This window comes from Fundulus heteroclitus, chromosome 4, assembly GCF_011125445.2.
Source record: "Fundulus heteroclitus isolate FHET01 chromosome 4, MU-UCD_Fhet_4.1, whole genome shotgun sequence".
In the NCBI taxonomy this organism is placed as follows: domain Eukaryota; kingdom Metazoa; phylum Chordata; class Actinopteri; order Cyprinodontiformes; family Fundulidae; genus Fundulus; species Fundulus heteroclitus.
In genome coordinates this window covers 19,293,331-19,320,921 of record NC_046364.1, presented here as the reverse complement: position 1 = coordinate 19,320,921, position 27,591 = coordinate 19,293,331, and the positions used below count along the sequence as shown (strand labels likewise).

At 42.8% G+C, this 27,591-nt stretch overlaps 1 protein-coding gene across 7 annotated transcripts in view; it reads right to left on the bottom strand.

Annotated features, from left to right (window-relative positions):
• kif13ba (kinesin family member 13Ba) overlaps window positions 1-24,161 on the bottom strand; it is a 42,767-nt gene extending 18,606 nt beyond the window's left edge. For 6 of the 7 annotated variants that reach the window (XM_036136225.1, XM_036136230.1, XM_036136227.1 and 3 more), the window contains exons 1-10: window positions 24,117-24,161; window positions 23,423-23,590; window positions 22,827-23,175; window positions 16,934-17,027; window positions 6,434-6,446; window positions 4,863-4,923; window positions 4,591-4,683; window positions 3,982-4,162; window positions 3,154-3,241; window positions 666-800 (exon numbers count right to left, since the gene is read on the bottom strand). In XM_036136225.1, coding sequence (XP_035992118.1) covers window positions 666-800; window positions 3,154-3,241; window positions 3,982-4,162; window positions 4,591-4,683; window positions 4,863-4,923; window positions 6,434-6,446; window positions 16,934-17,027; window positions 22,827-22,896 — 735 coding nt within the window. In that variant the 5' untranslated portion in view covers window positions 22,897-23,175; window positions 23,423-23,590; window positions 24,117-24,161. Of the gene's footprint in view, window positions 1-665; window positions 801-3,153; window positions 3,242-3,981; window positions 4,163-4,590; window positions 4,684-4,862; window positions 4,924-6,433; window positions 6,447-16,933; window positions 17,028-22,826; window positions 23,176-23,422; window positions 23,612-24,116 lie in introns of those variants that run through there. The other variant, XM_036136226.1, reaches the window with a different exon arrangement.
• Between the last annotated feature and the right edge of the window lie 3,430 nt (window positions 24,162-27,591).

Here is a 27,591-nt window from a genome sequence, read left to right as displayed (position 1 = left end):
ATGGGTGTGGCTTTACAAAAAACACCAGAAATCCCTCCACCCCTGCCTCGGGTCTTTTGGAGACTAAAGGCTTTTCCTTCCCAGTGGCTCCGTATTTATCTCCATTCTCCCACCAACACTGATCAGCTTCCCCGTCCATTCTGAATGAAAACAATCCCCAAAGCATGGCGGTCTCCACAGTATGACCACCAGGTTTTACTGTGAGGCATGTCCAGTTACACCTTATACGTACGCTGACATTTTCCTCATCTCACTTGTAACTATTGTCCTTCTAACTTCACAAGTGTCCACTATTTCTGTTGCTCTCTCCAAATAAAACGCAGTTAAGTTTGTTGTAACTCAGTCCTACCCTTTGAACTAAAGGAGGATGGCTATCGGTGAGACACTGAAGGTGCAATCGTTGCGATTAGACAGTGGTGCTGGATACTGCTGTAGCTCATCTTTTGTGTAGCCAACCTTCATTTGTTGAACAAACCTTTAACAGTCAGAAATGATACAACTGTCCCGAGTGCTTGGCTCCTTGTGTAAACCTGACACTGGTGCTTTAGAAGGACTCTGTGAGTTAAATCCAAACTTCTTTTTGAATGTAATGCGGAGATGATCCTCAGCAGAAGTCATACATCAGCGTTGCCCCCTGCCCGGCTCTGTGTGTGGTTGCATCTTACCCCAGACCGCAGGTCTTTGAGCGTGTGCGTGAGGATGATGTTAAAGACGGCGTGCGACCGACTGCTCTCCTCGTTCATGTTTGTGGCCGCTACGGTGCGGGATTTATTCCCCTCCGACATCAGAGACTCGATGTCCTGGTAAAACAAGCATTCATCACAGACATCAATGATACAAACATTATGTTTCTATCTGGAATAGCTATTTAATTACAGTCCTGTTGCCTAAGCTGCTCTCGGTCTTGTTCATGCACGGTGCCACACTGGTTCTGGTTTATTCGGTCGATCTCTTAACGGAGCAAGACATTAGAAGTCCCGCTCCGTTCCTGCACAGCTGACCTGTTTGACTGGCAGCACTGGCGTCTTTCCTGCACTTTAGCTTTGATTACCTAGACTGAAAAGCTTCTTGGCAAAGACTCTAAGCAACTTGTTTTCATTCTTGTAGCCTGATATTGACATTTGCCAACAAATAGGTTATTCCCCAAAGTCTTTATGGCCACCTGCTTTTGCCATAACTTTGGGATCTTTCAGCAATTCACAAATTAATCAATTTCTACTAGATTCTAGACAGCGAAGGGTAAAACTAACAGATAACACAGAAACACACAGACTGTATTCAGCCAGGAGTCTAAATTGTTTGTCTATCTGAGGTTCACTGTAGTTTCACCACTGACACAAAATAGGTTTGTAAATGCTTTTAAGAACTTTTTAGACGTGGATGTTGGCTATTTTTTTTAATCCTACATTGGCTGAGAATCTACCAATTATTATTGCTATTCTCTGGGATATGACTACCATACATGCTTTAAGGGACTACCCTACAGACAACAGGGTATTAGCTCGTAGCCCCACTTATGTGCATGCTCTGCAAAACCATTGCAACAGCTGTCCTCATTATTTATCTGATAATTTAGATTGTCCTCTGTTTCCACATTTTTATAGTGACATTATTTGTGAAAGAGAGTCTCCTGCGGCTTCTGTCTGTTTACGTCACGTGACATGATCTGCAGGTCGTACTCAGATCATATGACTTAAGTTTCCCCAGCTGGCCTGGAGGAGCTGACCAGAGAGCAGATGAAACACGGGTCACTAAATTGTAGACCTTCAAAGGAAACTAAAAGGAAGTGTTGTCCTCAAAACTGACTGGAACCACACTTAATTCTGTTATGAGCCGAATTATCAACAGGTTGTATCAAAACTGACAGTAAACATGCAAATGAGACGTAGTGATGCAACACAAAGTGAGACATTACATGCCCGTCTGATCCCAGAAATACATTACTTTGATTAAAACATGCTTAAAACGTGACAATGGTTTTGCTTGAATTTGTAGCACTGAATTTTTGGAAAATTTTAATGAAGATTGTGAAACTGTGCTTGGCAATATAGGGAAAATGCCCGATGCATAACTTGAACATGTAGCTCAGGTGAATGTGGTGCGTTGTAAGCCTTTGGTTCCACAATCCCAGCTGTGTGCTCTGGAAACACATGCCGCCTGCAATCTCAGCACACCGCTTTATCTGATGTGAAAGGACAAAGTGCTCCGTGATGCAGGAGGCTCATCGCTGACTGCTCATTAAGGAACTATGATCTCAAAGCGGATTATATCATTTCTATGGAACAGCGTGTTAGTTCGCTGCTTTTACATGGCACTGATTTTAAGAACATCCCCCACTCAAAACTGGCTAATGCTTATTTTTAAATTACTGGGATGGGAAATACAAAAAAAAAAATCATGATCAGGACATTTGCAGCTTCAAGCAATTTTTGCTCTGATCAAAAAGTGGCAAAGACGTTAAGCTGTTCAAAAGGAATCAGCCTCGGCTCGACTCCATTTGTTCCTGCATTGCTTGTAGGAACAAATGTACGGCAATTATGCATCATTAACCTCCTATGGTGGTGCAACTTAGATTGAATTTATGAGTGGTAGTAAAAAAAATAAACAAATTCACTGACTTATATTTTCAATGGCACCAACAGAAAGAGAAAAACTCACAGCTAGCTCACAGCTGAAGCCTTGTGTGTGGGGACAGTAATTACCTTAGTAATTATCTCAGAACGCTGGGCTTAGTGTGGCTCATCAGAGCCCGGAGGATTCAGTGTAATGCCCTCTCTTAAGGCTGTCAAAGCTCACCGGCTTAATCTTTGGCAGGTAGTAGTAATGGTTTGTTTTTGGATGTATAATCACTGTGAAGGCCTTAGGGCCCTGAAGGTAAACCAGCAGAACTGGTAACAGGAACACAATTAACTGGCCTAAGTTGTCTGAGAAAACCTGTTTAAACAGGCTGCGCTCTTGGCTTAAACACAAATTAGAGCAGCACAGTTAGCAAGCTGCAGTAATGCAGTCAAGCATCTTCCGGAAACCGAAACCTTAAAAAGGAAACTTGATCACGGGGCTTTTGATGATGATAATAAATGCAGGAGATAAAAGTCGATAAGCCTGGCAGAGAAAGAATGAAAAGAATAAAACGCAGGAGATCCGCAGCTTTACCTTGTAGCTGGCTACAGCGAGTCGTGACAGGCCGTCGACGTAGGGACCCAAAACTTTATGCTCCCTCACCCGCAGAGGTTGTCTGCCCCTGGACACAAAAACAGGATGAGGACACAGAGCGACCACATGGTGACTTCTGGCGTTCCCTCTTGGTGCTTTGTGTCAGCGGGATGATCGCTGAGCTCACGGACTCCATCAGCACACGGCTCTTTGACCCTAATTCTGCCATGCTCCTGACCACTTCATCATTTGTGGCTCCGTGGCCAAAGCGCATATGGCGGTCAGATGGTGTGCTTCTTTTTGGGTCATTTTACCAAGGTTAAAGGTCACGTACAGAGGGAGAGTCAAAGGTTACGGTGTCTGGGGCAGCAGACGGTGGCCTGGAGTCCTGATTTACTGCTGACCTGCTGGACTAAACCGGCCTCAATTGGTGACGGCAGGGCAGGCTGCTAAGCTTTTTATCTACTGCCCACCACAGCAGCCATCACACTACACCACAATAAGGAATCATTACCAACATCTGGATGGTGATTTTAATCCTACATAGTTCAGTTTTGTTTGTTCTTCAGAAAATCTGCATTTCTACATGGACTCAATATTACTTAACAGATTCTGGGCACCGCTTTAATCAGTTTGATGCATATTAATGAGGAAAACATAAATGAAGTCAAGAAATATAAATCAATTTAAACACTAAAACCACTTATCAAGTACTTGGCTGAGGAGAAGAAAGAGTTTTAATCTTTGATTTGTAACTGAGACGCCGTGCTGCAGAGAAGACACAATGAGATCTGATAACAGAGCTGAAAGCTTGGTGGGAGCTCCTACCCCTTTGGGTCAAGCAGATCTCGGACCTTCTCGTTGTAGATCTCCATGTAGGACACCTCCACAGTGAAGCTCTCCTGCTCCCGCTGCTCCTCCTTGGTTCGTTCAAACAAAGCGCTGCAGAGTCGAGGGATCAGCCCAGGCTGGTCCCCCGAGCCCATCATGGTGTACGACTTCCCTGAACCTGAAGCGAGCGTTGCAGAGAGACGTTAAGGCATTCGTGAGCATAAGTGCTATTGCTAAGTACGAGCTCACAATATGTTTTTTACAGCCTTATGTAAAGGAGGATGGAAATTAAATGATCAGCCATTTGCTTACAATCACACAACTAATGTAGATTGTAAGCAAAACAAACTGTAAAGACCACAAAGAGACTTAAATCGGAGGTAGCCAGACTATCGCTTCTTCACTTCAGACTGCTGGATGGGTGTTGAAACGCCTTCAGAGAATCACTGAGCAACAGTCTGGCTGCCTCCGATTTAAGTCTGTGGCTGTTGTGGCCTGAAGAAATGAGGATCTGCACAGGTAAGCTGTAAAGTAATGTTATCAGATATATACCCTGTTTATCATGTGTCCATTTATGGTGAAAGCATAGCTGTCATTGTATATTACCGGTTTGTCCGTAGGCAAATATGCAGGCATTGTAGCCCTGGAAGGCGTTGTGGAGAAGACTTTCCCCAAGGCACTGGAAGACCACCTCCTGACCTGTGAGGAGGATCAGTTCAGGCAACGTTATTCAGCTAAAACACAGCTTTAGTAGCAGAAAATATAAAAGCACAAACGCTCATTGCAGTAGCATTTCCTTTATATGTTCAGGTATTTAAATAAAAAAAAAGGTATAAACAGTGATTCTGCAAATTCTGTGGCACAAATCACAAACTGACCAGCATATTTTTCCTTATCCGTCTCATCCATGGACCAGAAGCAGTAATCGTAGGCAAAAACCTGAACAAATGGTGGAAACAACAGAGGCATCAGACAGAGAAGAAATCTGGCTGCTACCGGCAGCACTACAAAGCCAAGCACCAAGTTAAAGACTGGCTGTCAGTAGGGCTGGGCGATATGGATTAAAAAATAAATCTCAGATTTTATCATACCAAATCCGATGAATCGATTTTTTTCCTCCTTCTTGTTTCATAAAAAGAAATTAAAGAAATTAAAGAAATGATTTTAAAACCTTGCTTTTTATGTCAAGCATTTCGTCAGGGAGTTGACCTGAATTCAAAGTGCAACTAAAAACAAGCTGTGAAACATGCTTGTAAAACAAGATGGCAGCCGTGCCATTATAAACAATGAAAATATAACAAAACATTTGCTGCTAGTGGTATTACACATTGAGCTAAGAACAGGCTTCACTGCACTTGTGAACTTCAAACTAAGTTAAAAAAAAAGTAAATGAAGTACCTCGCATTATGGTAAAAAAAAGTTTCCACTTAACAATATTTTGACAATACATTTGCCTAAACATATATTCAGCATCATATTCAGCATCACATGCTGTTCTCTTCATGGAAACCCAATGAGTGTATTGGCAAAATAAAATCCAGATTTTCCAAAAATGAAATCTTAAAGAATTGTAAATTCGAATTAATCGATTAAATCGATTTATCGCCCAGCCCTAGCTATCAGACAAGCCAACCTAAATTGTAGGGTTAACTTTTTGTATAATAGGGAGTGTGTGGCTGGAAGGAAAACTACCAGTGGACCAAATATGTGCTTCAAAATAGTAATCCACATTTCAATATGTGACATCGTCTGGTAAAACAAAGCTCTTACATTCAATTTTGATCCATTTCAAAATTCAGCGAAAACCTTGAGAAGCCTTGAGATGGGCCTCGAATGGCAAATATGTTACAGTAGGGTGTGAATCAGCAGGCGGTATCAATTTAGGCTATCAAAACTTACTTTGTGTCAATTCTTGCATAACTTTTTTCTTTCGCTAAACACGAGGAGCTTTGGAACCAAATTTCTGTGCCCTTAAGTATATTTATTCTTAAATAAGGTTATTTAGATGTAATCTAGCTGTTTTTGTGTCATTACTAATAATGACATCCGCTTCAAATCAATTTAAACCGATAAAAAGCGTCTGCGACTTTCATTTGAGAATATCTCTCAGCAGTGTAACCCTGGTGCCCTTCGTCTGTTGTCTTGTCTGCTAAGCAGGCTTTAATCTTTCTGCTGAACGGGGAAACAAATAAAGCCTGGAAGTACTGGCATGCAGCGATGCAGCCAACAATTACATTTCCAAGCCCAAAACAGTCTCTGAAAACTTCATAGGCAAATAAAAAAAAGTAAGACTGTCAAAGCGCTGTGCGGTATCACTGCCGGCACGGCTCCACGCAGCTCTTGAACCTAGCAGGAGTCAAACAGCGGTGGCTTTGTTCCACAGAGACGAGTCACAACACTGGAAGCAGGGCAGCCTGACAAATGCCTGTGTGTCGGTGTGGGCCGTTACCTTGGACTGATTCCTGGTGATGGTGGGAATGTCGAGGTCCACGGGAGCATGTGGGAAGACAGACGACATTTAGAGCACATCAATAAGGTATTTAGCTGCTGACCATCCAAAACTAAGAAAACAGTATTTTTCAATGTTTCTATAGCAGAGATGAGCATTAGTGTTGGAAAGGTCTACACAACCGACAGCACTAAAAGCAACATTTGAGCCAAAGCCTTCAAAGTTTCCTCATTTGCACTCAAAGACACTAGTAACAGACGGCGTAAATGAGCTAATTTTTCAAAATGTAACTGAGCAGATTTAAAACTGGATGCATCTCTGAGTTTCAGAGAGCAGACTGAGAGCTTGGTGAGATGTTCTGGATATCTGTGGCTCTGAGTTTTTGCCTGTGGGTCGAGGTGGAGGAAGGATAGAGGAAAGGGGGGAAGAGGGAAGTGGGGGGCGTGTTGCATGCTGAGAAAACATGATGGCATACAAAGGTTACTGGGTCACACAAAAACGGACATGTGGCGGGGAAAGCCTCTGATCAAAGATCGTGTGAACATGAATTGCTCATATAAGCACGCATGAAAATATAATAAAAAAACCCAGCTGCCTGTTAAAATAGCCTGACTGGGAGTGTGATAATTAACCTCAAACCGCCGATGACAGAAACGTTCTGCAGTATTTTAAACCTGGAATGATCTTGAACGGATCTGCTAATATGATGACTGCACCCATTAATGTGCCGTTATTAAATTATTAGATATGGTTTCAAATCCTGTGGTCAAATGCAGTAAAACCAAAAAGGACACTTTCTGTGCTAAAGCAGACTTTTGTTCTACCTGAAGGTTAAACTGGGGCAGGTGATACTGAGAAATATGACAAAACCAGCCTTTATGCTCTATATCATCAGATGAGTAATTTAACTCACCTTACTGACCCAGCACTAAGATGTATAAAGGCTGGTTAATCAAGGCACAATTAAGGTAACATACATCTAAATAAGAAGTTTTTAACATTAGGAGGCTCTCTTATTATTTTAGCCTTAGGCTGAATTGTCAGTGGATCGAGATGAGCCTGATTACAAGAATCGGACGGTTTTAAGCTTCATTTCCAGCAAATATTCACTGTATTAATGGCTAGTTGGAAACTCAAAAATCTGATTTTATTTACAATAAGTAAACGCACCATATCAGAGCAATACCAGGGCTCGCTTACCTAAACATCATTTGGTGTAAATGCTGTTACTAAGTAAAGAAAACTGAAGGCTAACTGTGTTTAGCCTCAGTAAGATGATAAGAAATACCTTCATTGTCCCTCAATGGGGAAATAAGTGTTATACTAGATTAGTAATGAATAACAAGCCAATTTAAAGTTAAGTTCAAAAGCAAAAGAGAATTAACTTATCAGAAAGTTTAAAAAAGAAGAAAATATTGAGCAATTTTTCTTAAAACGGCAAATTCAGAAAAAAAATGCAACGTTCAAGTTAAACAGAGATTTACAGAACAGCGTGATAAAACTGTAATATGCATGAGTGTACAAGCAAACACTCGGTGTGGATAAATCCTGTGCAAAATTAGTATCTGACAGGCTGAATACATGACGCCGGAGGAAACACGGATGTAAGAAGTTACTTGGAAGGAAAAGCTTTTCAGCAGAGGAAGACGGGTTGTTGATTCCCACTGTGAGAGAGGAGAGCTCGTCTTTGGTGGCGCTCATTTCATTCTGCCGCTTCATACCTTTGGCTCTGGGTGCAAAAAGAAGCCGCCCACCACAGGAAGCCAAGCCGTATAGCGTTGGGGACGTTTCGTCTACTCGGTGAGGGAGTGAGCTGACCCAAAGCTGCAAAGTTACTCTGATTCATTTTCCACTGCGGTATGTTCTGGAACATGGTGGTTTTGGAAATGTTGGCAGTCCTTTGGATATCTTAGAGTCAAGCTATGGTCTTTGTTGCATGGCATATACGCGCTAATACTGACACTTGCAGCTAGTAGTGCTAATCATGCTAATGACAAATCAGATAAGCGAGTTTAAAACGACGACGCCAAGTCCACCTTTTTGTTTTAAAGTATCAGTACTTTAAAACAAAGCTTACTTTAAAACTGCTCTTTCACACATATTATAATGGTGCCTCGAACCTATCATAAATAAGGAGAACCTGAATTCTTCAAGAAGAATCTAAACCTGTTATCAGCAGGTCAAAGTTTTACAAAACCAGAGCCTGGAGATCCGTGACAGATCTCTGGTTGGGGAATCTCTAGTCAGTGGGCAAAAAAATAGCCCCGGTTCTCTTTGGTCCCTTATTGGTCACTTTGGAGATTCTTGCCCTTCTGTGAAGCCCCTTGCTCTTACCCACTGGGTTTCTCTTCTTTCTCCCCCTCATCAGGATAAGTAACACCAGAGCTTGCATCTGACTCCTTGACAGAAACATCCTGCTATTATGTCTGCAGCTGGGAAAACTAGCCGTTTCCTGCATGTCTTCTCAGTCGTCCACCAACTGGGTTCGAACCTGGAACGACTGGGTACGGCTTTGCACCCGTCCTGGGAGCAATCCCCCTCTTCCTACGTTAAAGCATCATGAACTAGTGTCGGTGGGCGTCTTAATGTGGTTAGTATGCTAACGCCGTCTGAGAAGAAGGAAACCACCAAATGCTCATTGGTGATGCCACAAAGACATAAACGGAGTAAGTGCATAAACCACTGATGGGTATGTTAATGAAACTGCAATGCTGTCTAAATAGTGTGGAAGTGTTGGACTCTTATTACCCTATCACTCAAACATTTTACTCAAAATCTCTTTTTATCCCAAAGAGGAAAATGTGATCCATCCTTCATCCTCCACTGCCTCCATTTCAAGAAACGTACGCCTGTTGCCCGTCTTTACTGATGCAGTTGTGCATAAATCCAGTCGCAGAATGAGGCCAGGAGAAAAGACAGCTGGTGAGCTACAGTCAGTTCAAAAACATAATTCAGGCGATCCATTTTTAAAGGTAAATACCACCCGTGATTGATTAGGTCCGTCACCTCAACCCCTTTTGTTTTTGATTACATCATTTTGCTGAAATAATTGGGACTGTTGTCAATCCTGTTCTATAAAAGTAAACAACTCAATTAAAATGTGGAGAAAAAAAAGATAACTTCATACAGAAAGCCAATTAGCTCAAACCGTAATGACCAAAAATCTGGAACAAACATATTTTACACCTCACGGGTCTTTTCCTAACCATGCATATCATTTATTATGCCTGACTTGCATGCAGAATGCTCCTCCAGCAGAGCTAAAAGCCCAAGCCGTCTCACACCTGTTTCCTTTTACCCAGACACATTCTTCATCAGCCACCAAGGCTGCAGCTCTTCCACAGAGCCGCCAGCAATCTGCAACACTTCATATTTCAGATGATCCACCGCTGACAGGCCGACGCTCACACAGCACAGGCGCGCACCGTTCCTCCCGTCTGCAGCATAACTGCATCCAGTGGCACAATCAGCGCCGTCGCTCTTCTGCTTTGTTTTTTCTGGGTCAACAAGCTCTTAAAAATCCGGTTTTGTCGGAAAGCATCTTTCTCTCCAAAAGGGAAGAAACAGCAGTGATTCTACGATTCTCTTGAAATAAAAAGCAGATGAGTTTCAGACTGCATACTCTACACTTTTATAAAGATTCGGTTTGAGTCACGACGTTTTAAAGATGTTTGTGTTTGTCTGAAGGCCACACAGTGTCTCCAGTCTCCCCCGAGTCATGTCCGATGGATGATCAGGTTTTGACATGCTTAATGATGACAGCTGTCATGGCTGCTTCAGAAACTAAAGGAGAGAAGGGGTCACCCATGTTTTGCGCTCAAACACCCATTAGCAGAGTTAGGGGCTCCCCCAACCAATGGCAGAGGAGAGCGAGGCAGTCAGGAGAGTGGTGAACCCGCCTCCCCTCCGTCCTGAAACTATTTTATTTGTTCCTCCTCCCTTCAGCCTGTCGCCGTCATTTAAAAAATAACTTAATGCATGACTGCTCCCCCCCCTCCTCTTCCATTCCCTACTGTTCTAGCAGCAGCCCCCTCTGCCACACCGTAGCATCCACGGCTGTGCAGGAAGGAACAAGGAGGGGAGGATGGAAAGAGGGCTAAAAAGGTAGCCAGGAGATTTAGCGAAAAACGGAGGCTGGGCCTGAGACAGGAATTTTAAGCTCAAGAAGAAAAGGTCAGAGTTACTCAGTCCATACTGATGGCTCACGAGAATGAAACATGTAAGAGCTTAATGCCTGGACACAGAGCATGCCGAATGCAGGACTAGAGGACGGGGTCTCATACTCTGCAATGATAAGAAGACACTGTCATATAAACTGATTCCAAAGAATCTTGCATCCAGCTTTACGCAGGTTTCCTTCAGGCTTTAGTGGATCTGATCCAAGACTTAAGAAGACAGTCATGTTTAAAATTTAAAGGTACTACTGACCAAAGATAACATGAATAGGTCAACTTAATCTTAAGCCTAATAAATCATTTTCACTCAACTTAATTTATCTTAAGCTTACTTGTCGACTTGTATTTTAGCTCGTAAATGTGAATCAATTGCACTTATGTTACCTGCCTATTTACCGTTGGAGTTAGCATCCCAGCACTTATCAACAGCAGGCTTTAGCCAACTACTGACCCGGCCGCTAACAGGAATGTTTCGATTTAAACATCCCTGAACCAACAATGGGCCCGTTCCACGGACAGATTTCCCTGGCTGGTTAAAGCGAGAGGCTAAAAAAAAGCAGGTTCTTTCTCTCGGTGAGGCCTGATGACATGAAAAATCCTCAGCAAGAAGGACAGCCGACGAACAAAGCATTGCTGTCGACAGATCTCTCAATAAAACAAAAGTTAAATATGTCACATTTCGAACACAAAATGCAATGAAACATTTGGATATATTTCAGACTTTACTGCCTCTAATTAAGATAACTCAATTTCAGACATTTTGTAGAAACCCTGTAAAGATGCCCACCATCACAAAGTGTCCCCGGGCATGAGTTGACGCCCGCACACACAAAACAGCAATTTGAGACACCAAGCACCCTCCTCTGTCTATTGTCTAGGAAACCAAGTCGCTTTCGCTCGCATCACCTACAGGAGACAGATCTCTGTCAGCCTGCGTCAACGTCCAGCTTCGCTGATGCGGCGCCCGCGGCCCTCGGGTCGCCACGCAAACCACAGCATCCGAACGTGCAGCTGTGTGGACGTTAGTCATCTGCTGATCACACAGGCCCCTACGAAGTGACCCCAGCCACAAACTGACACGCTGGAGTTAAAGGCGTCTCTGGTCAGCCCATGGATAAAGAAAAGCCATCCCCAGAAAGCAGGAGATTTAAATATGCATGCAAGGCAATGCTGTAATGTATAGCAATATTTATATAATAGGAAATAAAAACATCTCAATACGTCAGTTTAGGCAGTGGGCTAGACTTAATTCAATTCAATTCAATTTTATTTATATAGCGGCAATTCATGAAACATGTCATCTCAAGGCACTTTACAAGGTCAAGTTCAATCATATTATACAGATTGGGTCAGATTATACAGTTAAATGTGGATGAACTCTGCACACTGGGTACTTTCTACACATAAACTGATGAATGTTTCACGTTGGATTGGTGCATAATCTGAAGTAAACTGCTTTGATCATTGTTTATAGATGTCTTCTTTTTGTTCTAATGTTTTCATCAAGTTATACACATTCAAATTTTTCTTTGGGGGATGAATTATCATTCAGCATAACCAAACTCTCTCTCTCCCTCTGTCTAAGTTACAAACGGCTGTGAAAACTATACATTTAACATTTGCCGTCTATGTGTGAAGGACACAGAACACAGGGCTCTGAAAGAGGATATCCTTTCTGGGGCTCATTTGAATAACAGGCAAATGCGCAGCAACGTCTCCAGGGTAGCCATTGTTCAGCCCTGGGGTTTCTGCAAGTGTGTCAAACGTTGGAGGCTCAAACTAATCGTACGTCGCTGCTAAAGCTCACATTTTACCAGCAAATGATCCAGGATCAAATATAAAGGGAGCAAGGGTACACTGAAGGTATAACACCTTTTTTCTTAGCAAATAATCAATAATCTATGAGGTGGGACAGAAGGATCAGATAAGATTTTACTCTTGCACTTAAAACTCCAATGTATCCGGTATTTAGTGCGATTGGATGCAGCAGACCAAGGCAGCATCATGCCTTGGTTGATGCTTTCCGTCAGCAGGGAGACAGATGCTACACAGCTGTGGTTGTAACCTGAAAAACTGGGAAAAAGCTGCAAGGGTCTGAATACTTTTACAGGGCAATGCATGCAGTTTGATTAGAGCGTTGGGCTGCAATGGACTGAAAACCTTTCATCCATATGTTTGTGGACCTTGCCGTGTGCTCTGGTGTGGTCGGAGGCTGCCAAACGGTTTGTGTTGGTGCTGTAAGGCTTTGACACGGCCGCTCGCTCATTTCCAATCACTTACTTTGTTGTAACGCCAACCAGCACATGTTCCGTTTCAGCACAGGTTTCTGCACTGGTAGCATCCTGTCGCGGTATAACGGTGAGACTCACTGGGCTCCTGAAAGTGACCCGTAGCTTCACACGTTTGTAGAACCGGTTCACAAGCATAGGTGCTGAACTTTATAAATGGTGGCCACAGAGGTGATGTGAGACTCTAAAGTAAATTACCACGCAGCGTATATAATTATTGGAGGCCTTGGAGAATCAGAAATGAAATACGAGAACAGCAATGATCGTGATGGTTTAGACGCGGTCCCGTTTCCCAGATATGTGATCATCTCTAAACAAGAGGAATCCTGGTGGCTGTTATCTTGAGCAAACATCGTGCACCTGCAGAAAGCCGACTGAACCGCCCGCTTCCTCAATGAGCCCAACCCCGTCTTTCTCGGCGAACATGTAAAGCATTGTGTCAACGCAAACTGGCCTCAGACCAACAAAATTAAAGCAGCATCTGCGGCCTGAGCGCAGCAGTCAGTCGGCCCATCCGGCTGTCGCCTCTCGGCCCCTTTGTCGCAGTGGCGACAGAGAGCGAAACTACAGCTCCGCTCTTGTTCCGAGCTCCATAAACGTCACGGGGGGAAGTTTATGGTCGACAGATGCTCGCGTAAATGACGCTTCTTCCCCCCCCCCCCTATTCCGTCTTCTCCTCACTCAAGGAAGGGGCTCCCTGGTCATCAGCAGCGACCCGGACTTAACCTCCCACTGAGCTCCCATGGAAACGGAAGAGCTGAGCAAAAGGGAGGAAGCAGCGGCAGCGGGAAGTTACCATCTGACGGAGCGAGGGAAGGAGAGAGCCGACAGGAGTCGGTCTTGTTGTGCACAATTGTCCGTGTCTGTCTGCGTGTCAAAGCTGCGGTCTATATTTTCAGGCAGCTCTGACACACAAACACCTGCTGCTGCTGCTGTCTGCTCCGGCAGCCCGGCCTTATTCACTGACTAATCAGACGCAGCAGTCACAGGGGCTTCTTTCTTCCAGCACAGCTGAACTTCCTCCTGGATGACCATTTAGCACTTGAGCTTGGCCTAACAGCACATTATAAAGCCTTACACATTAAAACGAAACATATTCCAGCCTTTTCCAACTGCGACCTTCGTAATCTCTCCTTCAGGACGCATTCCAACATTCCTGCTCAGCTCTGTAACCTAATCTAATAGATCTCAAATCCTCTCCCAGTGCCGAGACCGAGACTCAAACCTTCGTGCACGTTCAGACCGACCGAATAAAAGCAGCTGGTTAACCAGGTCAGAGCGTGAAGGAGAGGAAGCTGAACCAAACGATGCGAGCTCAAAGCCACCTGCTATGATGGGTCCGTTTTCTGCCAAAAGCACACGAGGAGGGCAAAGGAATGCTCCAAACAAATTTAAGTCCAGACCTTCTGAGGAGAGGCAAAGGGTTAAAGATTGTGCATAGTTGGAGGGTTTAACTGAGGGCTAGCATCTCTCTGGAAGAGCACAGAAATTACAAGGAAAAAATGTAAATCTGCCATAAAGGAATCTGCACAACGAAAGCAGTAAGCAGCTCACAAAAAGCTCTGGTCTGCCACCTCCATCCCCCTCAGCCCTCACCAGGATTGTTGCAACCAACAATGTTTACACTGTAGTTAAAAAAAAAAAAATCATCATGTGCAGTGGCTTGGAAAAAGGTGAGCTCGAGGTTTTTTTCACAGGACAACCACAAACATTACCTTAAAGTGTTTTATTAGGATTGTATGTGAGACAAACTAAACGTGAAGCATAATAAGACCAAAGACCACAAAATTTAGCAGCACAAAGTCCCTTTAATTCAACACCAGGCCACTGAGAGTGTGTATTGTTACAGATATCTTGGGACTATTGCACTATAACTTTGAAGCTAACTGTGAGACCGTGTGCAAAAAGGCTCATCAGCTTTAACCATCTACAGGAGTTCCCTCCAGAAGATGGTTAAAGTGTCAGTAGCTATGTGTGCATACATAGAATTTCACGATTGGATTGAAATGTATTCAGACTAAAAAACTAAAATAATCGGACTGTACCATTAATATGGGCACACAATAATTTAATCTGGTCATAATGTGCGTGTATATGCACCTGGCTTTATTCAGAATAGAACCACTCTGACATGCGCAGTTATCAAATTCCCCTAAACATAAAAAGCAACCACAGAAGAAGAAGAGCTTCCGTCTTTGCTGAGCAACAACAAATAGTAAACAGTAGTATTATATGAGTTTGTTTGTCTTCTGTGCGTCCTGGCTGGACTTCCACCACTTTCTAATTACTGCTTAAACGTTACTGAATAAATAATAATTTTGATCACTTTTATTTTTTTAACACAAAGGTTGTATCAGGAGACCTGACAGTTTTGCTTCCTGACGTATTTCCGCCTCTCAACAACGATCAGTTTGCCACATTCGTAATAACTTGATCCTGACAAGTCTTTACATGCATGTTGATCAGATAATCAATGAGCATAAACTACCACTCTCATTCAGATTATAATTTCTTTCTGATTGAGCTTAATCCGATCATCATATTCTGACTGGCTTGTTTTCATGACACTTTTTATTCTGATTACGTTCATGTAAACGCAGCTAGTGAGACTGATGGGAGACCCCCAACCATGAGTCTCATCCCTGTACAGCAGACAGGCACCTCTGGTTTAAATGACGACTTTCATCCCCTCCACAGGGAGCTTCAGCTTCTTTCCTGTGGAGCAAGATTATTTTCCTTTGTTCCCAGATTTAGCTGGGAATAAAAAGCTGCTTTTTTCCGACTGCTGTTACTGAACTGAACGAGTTGAAATGATACGGCCGCCCTCACTGGATCTAGACCCCGTTAAATCCAGATTATGTTGGTTTAATGGTTTCTATCTATTGGCTTTTTAACTTCCATTTCTCACTTATTTATTTTAATTTGAGGTCTTGGTCTACTCTTCTGTGTCCGGCTTTGATTTAATTTGTGAAGCCTGGCTCACTTTAAGCACCATTAGATTTATTCAAATGTCGGTATGGATGTGTGCATGCTGTGAACCGCCACAAAACAAATCGACCTCCCAGTTTTCTAAGCTGAGAGGTCGACCTGAATTGTGGAAAAGCGTGGTTAACACTTGTTTTCAGCCACAATTACTTTGATACCCCTAAATAAAGCCTAGTGCAACTAATTGTCTTCCAAGGCCGCCGTTTTAATTAGAAAGTCCACCTGTGGATAAGTTTAAAGTAAATCTGGTCTTTATGTGGGTGGCAAAACAAAAAAGGCCATCGCTAATAGAAAGTTAAAGGAAATCCTGTTTTAAGTTTGCTCTGAGCCATGTAGGGGGCACAGCACACACGTGGAAGAAAAAATGCTCTGGTCTGATGGCGGCATGCAAAACTATGCGCGCCCCCGTGCATCACGCTAGACACACGATCCCGTGGAGAAACACGATGGTGGCGGTGGGGATACGTTTCTTCTGCAGGGACAGGGAAGCTGGTTAGAGCTGATGTGAAGATGGATGGAGCTTATTTACGACTACACTGGAAGAAACTCTTATAGATACTCGAGACGGAAGATTTAAAAACGGATGGTCTCCATCCAGTCAGACTTATTTTAACTACATCAGTGCCCACTGATGATATATTACACACAGCATGACGAGGCAGGACTGATGTAGAAAAAACTCACCAATATCTTCTTTATAGGCTCGCACTGAGGGGAACCAACACTGGAGCATAACTTTTCATTACACACGATTGTATTTTAAGGTAGAAATCTCACATAGGGACAAGCCAAAGGTTTCCTCTTTCAACTCTGCTTCTTTTTTTATGATTTTAAACCGACTGGATGGGAAGTATTTTAGTTTTCTGTGACTATAGAAGGGGTTTTGTCGAGTGTGGCTGCGCTTTATTAATTTCAGTGCATAACAAATTCCTTCACCGCAGCGTTTGTTTCAGAGAAACGGGGCTGATGTTTTGGCCCGGGTTAAGTGTGTATGAGATAAACAAATGTGCCGTTTGGAAACAGAGCTTAGTCATGCAGCCGGGCGTGCTTACCGAGAGTCGGCCTTCCCCAAGTTGGCTCCGGCAGGATTGAGGATGGTCTGGTTCTTCGCCATTTCCACCACACATTTTGTGTTTAGCTCCTTTTCTGTTTAACAGACAACAACGCAGTGTTACCACAACGCCTCTAAAAAGCTCATTATGTTCAGCAACAAGCAAACCTGGTGATTTAAAACCTTCAGTCTGTGCTTTGTAAACTGGGCCGAGGTCCAGGCGATCTCTTCAAACATCGTTCGGCTATTTTAAGGTATGCAGGATGAGTTAAAAAGCGTCACAGCAATGATTTTTCTCACGAGCATCAAGCTTAAACAAGTGAGCACACCGGGAGATAGAATGTGAAAGTGACCTTTTACCTTGGACCAAGCAATGTGGCTAATCAATAAAAACAGGACAGGTTGAGTCACGATGCGACGGTTCACCTTCTGAACACAGACTAACCCTTTCCCTGGGCTTTAATTCGCCTCCATGAGCTGAAGAAATCCACATACGACGCTCACTGTAAAAAAACATCTCACCAAGATTGGAGTTTGGGCAACATGTGCGTTAATCCGTTTATGTCCTTTAAAAGACTTGATTAACTTCTCTCAAACTGTTCCTGACGCCAGTCATTGCTGAGATGTCATCAATAAAAAAAAATTAAAAAAAAGGTATGACAGCTTTCCCACCACAGATACATAAAACCCCATCCTGTCTGTTCGCTGAGGTCGGTAATAGCTCTATTAAAACCATCAATGTGTAACTTAGATCCTCGCCGAACTACAACGCTCAAGTTTTCTTCTCCAAGCAGACCCATATGAGGCCAAGCTGTCAGATGCTTATCATCACATCATAACTACATATTTATATATATATATATATATATATATATATATATATATATATATATATATATATATATATAAAGAAATTTGTCAGTTCTAAACAAAAGCAGTTAAAGTTTGGGTCTCAAATTTGTTAATATATTTTCAAAAATAAATCAATAAATGTTTTTGTGTTCCTTACAAACTTGTGTTACCCATGAAGTGCCAAACGACTCTGTGCTTGGATCAATGAACCGAAAAGAAGGACAACCAGATCTTCGTCTTTGTTACCTGCAAATCTTGAGCCCTTTTCATACTATAATAATATATAATATAGTATAAAAAGGGCTCAAGATTCACAAGTAACAAAGATGAAGAGAGCTATGTGACAAACAAGAAACCCTGAACCCCACTTTACACCCCAACCACCCCAACCATAACTACCACTAAGGCTACTTAATTCAATGCAATACTTCACTTGTTACTGAACTAACCACGTCAGACCAAAACAAAACTGAATAGGATTTAAGAAGTTGAAGTAACCACGTGGGGTTGCGCGTCGCCTCCCCTCTTTCCTCCTCCCTCCCACAAAGAGTTAAGAGGTCAGCGTGAGAGCTGCTCTCCTACAGCAAACACGCTTATCGTGTTGCTATAGCAGCCTGCCCCTTTGATCAAACTTTTCTAACAAATAAAAGCCGTGCGTTTCTAAATGTAAGCCAATCGATACAAGATGTCCCCTTTTCTGCTGCACAACAGCCATCTAGTTAAATCTGATCACTTTTATTCTGACACGTTAGTAATCCGTGCTTTTTTTCTGCTGTTTGCAACACACTTAAATAACGCAACACTCATTTACATTTGAAAGAGAATGAGTGGATGATTTTAACAGTGATATGAAACAAACGTTAGGAATCATTTTTAATCACCACCTGAGCTGTGATTGGTGAGCATGCAGGGAGGGTAAACATTGGTAAAAGCGTTGCTACAGGAAACTGTCAGTGGTTTCAATTCCTTTCTTCAACGAGTTACACAAGTGTAGCTTACCCATAGGCAGGCTCCTGTGGCTGTTATCACAGAGCCATGGCTGCTGCAGGGCTGTTATAAACCCCTTATAACGCCGACGGCTGCACACACCCCAGCATGAACCGCAGGAATAACACTTAAAGGCAGTCGACATGTTCTAGTTCGATCTCCATACCTAAGCGATCGCACGCAAGTAGCTTCAGTAAGTCACCAACGCCAGCTTTCTAGTAGTTGCTGCTCAAGTTGATAAGTGACGCTTACGGGCCCCTGCTAAAAACATAACGTACACCTTTGTACATATAACATTAAAAGTCCTCCGTCCCCGTTCATGAAATAAAGTTAAATGCTGTGCAAAAAAAACTGCATAATATGATGAAATCGATGTTATGTAAAAACAGGAAAATTATCTTTTTTCCTGCTGCTTGGTTGCAAAAAAGTTACGTAGATTTTTTTTGTTATATAACGACCAGAAAATTCAGTATCAGCTTTTAATCACAGCTTTAGCTGTTAGCTGCAAACTGTTGTAAATGGGGCAAAGGCGAATAGCCTCGTTTCTGCCGGCTTAACCAGCACTGCAAAGCAACAAGTGTGGGAGGGGGGAAGACTTTAAGGGATAGGAACTGTATGATGGGAAATATTTGCACTTTTAAAACCTCAGGTTTTGATAGCTGTGCAGAACCTCTGGCACATAGGTGAGCCATGTGTACAGCTAATCAGAACAAAGCACAGTGAGGATTTTGATTAAGTTTCAGTCTTCTCGCCTGCCTACATTACCCATCTTCCACTTCCTGCACTGACGCAGGGTTCTTCCCGCTCAGCCAAGGGGAAAGTGTGATGGAGTATGGCTGAGAGGATGAATGCACTCATTGCTTTCTGCCGTTTGCTTGCTCCATGACCAGCTCCCATTTTCCACCGGCTCTTCCATGGGCTACCTAGCAGGCTGAGGTTTGGCACCACAATCCTGACCTCAGCCAGGACGTCCTCTGGTGCCGGCGCTGCTACGCCCCACGTTGGTCTGTTCTTCGAAGGCCAACGCCATGGGAACGTGGAGCGTTGCGCAACGTTAGCAAATACACATACGGACTCACTCCCTTCCTGCCTTTGTCTAGCGAGGCAGCTAAGCCGTGTCTCCTACTAGACCTGGGATACAGCAGGGGCTGCGCATATGTGGGATCCTGAATAAAAGGTACCTGTGGCAGTGTGAAGGGAGAGCTGTTTTTCTGAAGTTTGATCACTCTTCTAATGAGAATCATGCAAGAATACTTCTTTCCCCCTCCGGTAAACGAGCAGACAGGAGGACTATTCACAGAGAAACCACCAGGAAGGCACTAACTGGAAACATGGCTGTGTTGTTTCCAAAGCCATTCTTCCACAACTTCAGCCTTTCCGTGCTTACTTCCTATTAACACCAGGATTAGTGCATTTTTCCCCTCTTAAAAATGCATGGTGAGTTATGGATACCTTGGACAGGCTAGAGCAAAGCCTCTTACCTAGTTCTGCTTGAAGAGGAAAGCAAAGGAAGACTTTTTGACAGAAGCAAGCGGGCAGCTTGCACTCGTGTCTCCCGGGTCAGTGAGCCGGCTGAACGGGCAGAACCTGGAGATATCAAGAGGGAAGGCTATACGGCCAAATGGACCTGACCTGAGAAAACTCTGCCAGACGCAATATACAGTGCATACCCTGGCAAAAGAATTTATACCCCTTAAACTTTACTCCTTTTGTGAAGCAACAACCTTCAAACTATCTATTTATCTGCATTTAAGATGATACATTAACAGAGTAGCACAAAGGTGGGAGGAAAATATGTGTATTTAACAAAACTGACAGTATTTAGCTCCATGCCTTGGTTCGTGGCCAGCTTCCACATCTTCAGTGGAGATCGCCTCCCTACAGCATCAGGTTTCACTGTGGAGATAATTATGTCGAGGGTGGCGTGTTAGCTTTCCACCACACTGATAGCTCTCCTGTTCACAGGTTGTCCAGCTGGAGCTATGGATCTCTGCGGCTCCTCCAGAGTCACCAAGAGTCTGCAGGCTACTTCTCTGATTAAATGGTACATAGACTAGGTTAAAATCCACCCAGATTGAGCTCTAGCTATGAATTAGGCGGTTCCACTGGATTTCATCCGGGGGTCACCATGAAGGAGGCTTTCAGGAAGTATGCCACAATTTTCAGATCTTACTATTTTTTTTTTTTTTTTGTAAAACATGTGGAAAAACTGTGCATACGTTTGCTTCCACTTTGTTCTGGCTTGATCTCTCGGAGAACTGTAAATAAAATACAGCTCAAGGGGGGAATAAACACTTTAGCAAGGCACTGTATAATTAACCTGTGTGCATTTCCCTTGATAAAAAGCAGCCATCCAGTGTAAACTAGCCACAAATGGATCAGATTGCTGTACTAGACAGAGCGCTGATCCGCTGCCGCGATCCTGGGACTGACATCTCCAGCTCCCAGTGGGAAAACATCGAGAGCAGGGGAGGGGGGGGGGGGGGGGTGCAAATCCTTCTGCCAGTTGTCGGTCAGCCACTCTGCCGCTCCTCTCCACCTCCTCCTTTCACTGGACACATGGTATCCCACGGCACAAACCCCACTTGGCAAACAACCAGGAAATGTCATCTGTGCCTTGCTTTCCCGCTCTGGAAATCTGCTTTATAAATCGCGTGGAGCCACTGGAGCGTGAACGAAGACTTGTGCGACACTGCGCCTTTGTTGCCCGGGCTCTTTTCGGAAATCACACACGAGGATGTGACGACGTGCGGCAGCCCGGTGCCGTTAAGCGCAGCGATGACGAGAACACATGAACGCTTTCTGTCGAGCCGAGGTCAGGGAGCGACTTCGCTTCCAGCCGAAGACGCCGAGCACGGACGCGTCACCTCCAACCGATTCGGAGGCAGGAAGTTTGTCGGGCTGACCGTCAACGTTAAGCCAGACTCCCTGGTACAAAAAAACTACTGACTCTGCTGCTGCCTTGGGCGGCCGATAAATATTGGCATCTCGATCAAACCGCGAAACAGACAAAGCGTTCAGTCTCTCCGACAGCGGATCTCACACAGCCTCTCGGCTTTAAATCTACACAGCCCTCTTGTTTTTTATATCTACAGCATCTCATTTCACTAATGGCTAGTGATTTCTGACCGCTATCTCGCTGCCAGGAAATCAAACGGGGCGAGCCTAAGACAGGCCGGTCTCCTGCGGACAACGTCTCAGGAATATGCCGCTTTATGGTCTTAAAGCTGAATCGGGGCCCTTTTTACCAAGAGGGCTTACGAGCCTGATCCCACGTGCAAAGCAAATCTAACCAAAAAGCCTGAGCGCTGGCCAAGACAGACAAAAACCCGGGGCTCAGCACGGACAAAAACAAAGGAGACGATCACCGACGTCCGGGGGTCACCACCGGAGCACCGGCGAGCGCGCAGCAGAGAGAGAGAGGACTGCATTACATCTCCTGCAGCTCAGATCTTTGACCAACTTACTAGGCGTTAAAACACTTGGGTTGTGAAACGAGCGCTCTCTGAGGACACAGACACCGGTCCCTACCAGCATCCTCACACCACCGTGCAGAGCTCTGGTTTTAGAGGGTTTGTGGACAAACTTCATCTCAGCAAGGCTCATTTTGCTTTTATTCTGAGTTATTTTCCTATATTTTTAATCACGTAAAGCACTTTGCATTGTCTTTGTAACGCGCTATATAAACAAATTTGCCTTTGCGCGCCCTTACGTCCTGTCTGGGATCTGCCGCAGGAAAAACTGATCATTCTGCAGAGACTCCTTTCGCCTACCGTGAACTTTGTGAACTCACGGCACCGTGGCGCTAAAAAACCAGAAGCACCAAACAAGCTTTCTGTCTCCAGCTATGAAAACACTGAAGATTATGCAATGTCTCCAGCCCACGTTGTTCTTTTATCCATTTGTTATACATCAGTTCCCTATTTTTCCAAGATTTTTTATTTTTTTTTGTGTGTGTGTGTCTGTGTTATAAATCCCAAAGAAATGCTGGATCGTTTTATTGGTTGACTATGTTGCTCTGTACACGGTTTGTTTGTTTTTTCCCCCCCTCTCACCTCTCCGGTTCATGGGCCGTACTCGCACAGCCACCTTGACATTGGAGTCGTCCAGGCTGGGCTCCCCCATGCTGACTCCTCGCCCAGAAGATCCGAAGCAGATTAATTCCTCAGCTGGACAATCATCGGGAAAAGGCTGAAAATGTTGTGCTAGCCGGGGGTGTCGACCAGCTAGCCCCTCACAGCTCTCCTCCACAGACTAGACATGTCCTCGGGTTTAAAAAAAAAAAAAGAGAGAGAGACAAAAAAAAAAAGGCTGTGTAGATTCCCACAGGAAACCAGCCTCCTCTGCTTATTTTCTTCTTCTGCTCATATTCCAGGCTGACTTCAATCCACACAGGCATGGGAGCTGAAAGGAAAACAAAGCCATTTGCGTCTGGTCAGACATTAAAGCAGCTGCTGTTCGTGAACGAGGGAAGATATATTAGCCTATTTGTGAGGAGGGGAAACGGGGCTAGCCAGCTAATTTGCCAGGCAAAGACTGGAGAAGCAGCGGAGGAGAGGGAGAGAGGGGGGGGGGGGGACAAGTTGCTGGCCTATTCTACAATCTGACAGCATAACACCGCCGCGCAGCGCCCGGCCATCAAGCCACATACCCGAGTGGACATCTCCCAGAAGTGACAGCGCTAAACTGCGAAGACAACAGAGAGAGAGGTCGGCAGAGAAGCGCCGTGATGATCTCTCCGGCTCCCAGGCGGACCCGCTCCCTCTCTGTCGAGCTCCAAACTCCCAGCAGCATCCGCCCTGCGTCCTGGCAGGCGGCCCTTCAAAGTAAAAGCCACGTCCGTCAAAAAAAGAAAACGAAATAAAATTGACATTTAATCGATTAACAGCACAAGCATTTTGTTTAAGAGCCAAAGCAGTACATACAGACACTGTGTTAAAAAAATCTAATACATGCTAACCTATCTCTGTATAAAGCTAATCTAATATATCTGTACACTTTTAAACAAACAAAAACCGTTAACTTTCGCTTGGGTGACTAAATTACTGGATTACATTCAATATGTGGCAAGTTTTTTTAAACAAATTTTGAAGTGACCAGAGCAAGACGATTGACTGCGATTTTTTTTTACCTTCCTAGTCAAAGTTGTGATTTTTTTCGGCTTTCTACGAACAGTTTCCACCCGGAACGTCCGCCTACAAGCCCCCTTGCCTTAGACCGTTCGTTACAAACCCGTGAATGACAACAGGAACACTCCTGTTAGCTAAAAGTGATAAAATGCCAGATAGTTTGTTGCTTTTTGGATAAAAAAAAGAAAAGATTGCGGGGGAAAAATAGCTCCTTACCAAGACTGCTCGCGAGGCCGGCTGGTCAGTCACGCGACACTTCCGTTGTCCACTGAGACACCAAACACGTTGCTGGGAGCGCTTCCCAAAACTTTCAAAATAAAACTCGACAAAGCAACGTCTGGATGTCAGTGGTTATCAAAGATTTTACAAGTAGCACAGTCTTAGTAAAAAAAAAACACTTTTCAAAGTACCACCACCTTATGGATATTTAAAAATAGTATAACAGGCCTTGGACACACACACACACACACACACACACAGACACACACATATATACATACATACATACATATATACATATATATACATACACATAGTATATATATATATATATATATATATATATATATATATAGATATATATATATATATATATATATATATATATATATATATATACATATATATATATATATACATATATATACACACATGTATATATGTATGTATGTATACAGTATATATATAATCCGCTTCTTGATAGGATGAGGAGCCTTCCTCCCTCTAGGAATGAGTAATGAAGTTGAGCAAGACAGATTACGTGAGAGGGACCCAAGTAGAGCCATGAGGTTACTTGGAGCAGAGATTACAAATGTGGAGGATTTAAGTACTTAGACTCAACAATCCAGAGCAACAGGGAGTGTAAAATGGAGGACCAAGTAGGGAATGGGTGGAAATAAATGTGAGGTGTGTTGTGTAATAAAAGAGCCTCAACAAGAATGTAAGGAAAGGTGTAAAAGACGGTGGTGAGAACAGCGATGTAGTCTGGTTTAGAGACAGCAGCACGGAGGAAGAGAGTGGAGGCAGACGTGGAGGTAGCAGAGATGAAGATGTTGAGATTCTCCTTGGGAGTGATGAGGATGGATAGGATCAGGAAAGAGTTAATCAGAGGGACAACTCGCGTCAGGAAGGCAAGACTGAGATCAAGAATCAAGACAACAATCTTTATTGTTATTATGTGTTACCATAGTGCAACTTTGGTGAGACACCAGGTGAGAATGTATAGATTAGACATAACACGCAGACACAAGATATAATGTGTTCACTTTTTTTATTGTACCGACAATACTCCCTGAGAAGCTTAAAGCGGGTTATTAGTATTCGATAAAATGTTTGTGTCAAAAAGACAAATGGTTTGGACATGTACAGAGGAGGGATGGTGACTACATCAGTAGGAAGTCTGGAGGAAGACTGAAGATGAAGTTTATGGATGGAGTTAAAGAGGACATGAAGGTAGTTGATGTGAGAGAAGAAGATGTAGAAGATGGTTAGATGAATAAGGAGAAAAGAGGAAAAGCCAAAAGAACCAAAACAAATTGGAAAACTTTAGTAGGTCAACTGGTATCTACTAGTAAAAGCCCAGTCTAAATTTGCTATTTAGACATCGTTTCTAAATTAGTTCTTTGTATATTTCTCAAAATTTCAGCCCAGAATAACACATATCTCTATACAAAATAACAGCATGACATGTATAAACATTTATTTCACAAACACCTCCATTAACTCTGTATAAAACTCCAATTGAATCAGATAATTTCTTTTTATTATGCTATGTGTTTTCCAACGTAGTTCATGCATATATAATCACAGCGATGAATTTAGTTTCATACACTGCTTTAGTTTCAACATCTTTCAACTTAAGAGTTGCATTTTAAAAAATCACTTGCACCATCAAACACATACAGCTACACCAAAGAACATTCAAAGTTTTATGAAGAATAAATACATTTATCAAAAACCGACCTGATGTTGCAAAGCAATTAAAAGTTGTGCCTTTTTAAATGTGAATTGTGTGCCATAAATAAATGTGGTTATGAATGTCTGCTGATTTATTCCTAAACTGTACACTTACTGGATATAGCTGAACAGGTTTTGGCTACTATCTTACAGAGAAGGAACCCACGTGTTCTGATAGTTATCCCAGATGCATCATGGGGGAATAAGCATCTTCCTCCATCGATGTGACACGTTTCTTATTAAGTATGTTATTAAAATGTTCTCTAATTTTCACCAACGGATTCCTGCCCAATTAAAAGTCTCAAACGTTTTCCATAAGTTCTTGTCAGGTCACGCGCTGTACATTTTGAAATCAGCCACTCAGATCACTAGAGGGCGCTCTTCTCCAAGAGGAAGCAAAACAGAAGAGGAGGTTAAACTTGAAAGCATATGTTCAGAGCATTCTTTCTGTTGTACAGGGGTGCTTTTTGTTGTTGGTAAATGATTGAATAGGTTTATGCATTTTGCAGTTTTATAATAAAATAATAATAATAATAATAATAATAATAATAATAATAATAATAATAATAATAATAATAATAATAATAATAATAATAATAATAATAATAATAAACGTCTACAAACCCAACATGCTATGCTCAGTTGTTGTTAAAGAAAGCCCTAGCACTTCTTGATGACCTGCGTTGAGCCCGACTGAGGTCCATTTGAGCACCCGCCCCACCTCACCCTAATTACTGAATTAGATTAATGTTCAATCCCATTTGCTCAGCTTTAAAATGCCTTGACAACATTGCAGTACACAAACATTGTAAAAAAAAAAAAAAAACAACAACAATGAAAAAAAATCATCCAAGTTCTGGGTCTCCCACTTCTGCATCTAATCTGATTTGTGGGGAACAACTGGTCCAGAACAAAAGAGAGAGAGAGTAGTCTTTAAACCCAGGGAAGGAACTTTGAAAGAAGACCTGAAGCACAGCAGAGAGGGAAGGTAGGAAACCTGCTCATTGTTTTTCTCAAAATTTGTAAGTCAACTCAATGCCATTTTGAGGACTATTGAAAGATGTGTTTCTGTTAGTTGGTAGGACTCATCTACTCTTTTTAAAAAAATATACTGACAAACTAACAATGCTGTCCTGATTAAGTAAATTGTGTTCAGGACAAAATGATGGAAGAAATTGATAATGGCATAAATGCATAAGTACATGAGCATATTAAACTTTTATTGTGCGTGCAATTGTTGTTTAGAATTAAACACAATGCCTTGTGTAGTGTTCAAGGGTGCATTATAGTTTGATTACCAATTGCCTGATTACCTGAGGATAAGTAGACTTTTGGGGGGGATCATGAATACAATTAGTAATTTGGGGAAATCAGCTAGCTCATCAATATGCAAATTATGCTCAGGATAGGACTTCAGTTTCGCCTAGAAATTCTGATTTCACACAGAAGAAATACCAAAGGCACACGACCTTTAAAAATAAATGGGGGGGTTATGTATGAATATAACTGGGATTGAATGTGTTATGAAAATGAGTTCCAAAAGGTTTACGGTCAGAATATGATAAATAAAACGGATAAATAAAACGGAAGGCCATGAAATGGAGAGTAAAAAGCTGGAAACAGCAGGGAGAAAATAATGCCAAAAAAAAAAAGGTAAAAAGAAAACAATAACATCAAAGAAACTTCGAACCGATTAAAGCAGGTTTAAAGAAATGTAATGGTCCAAAATGTTGGT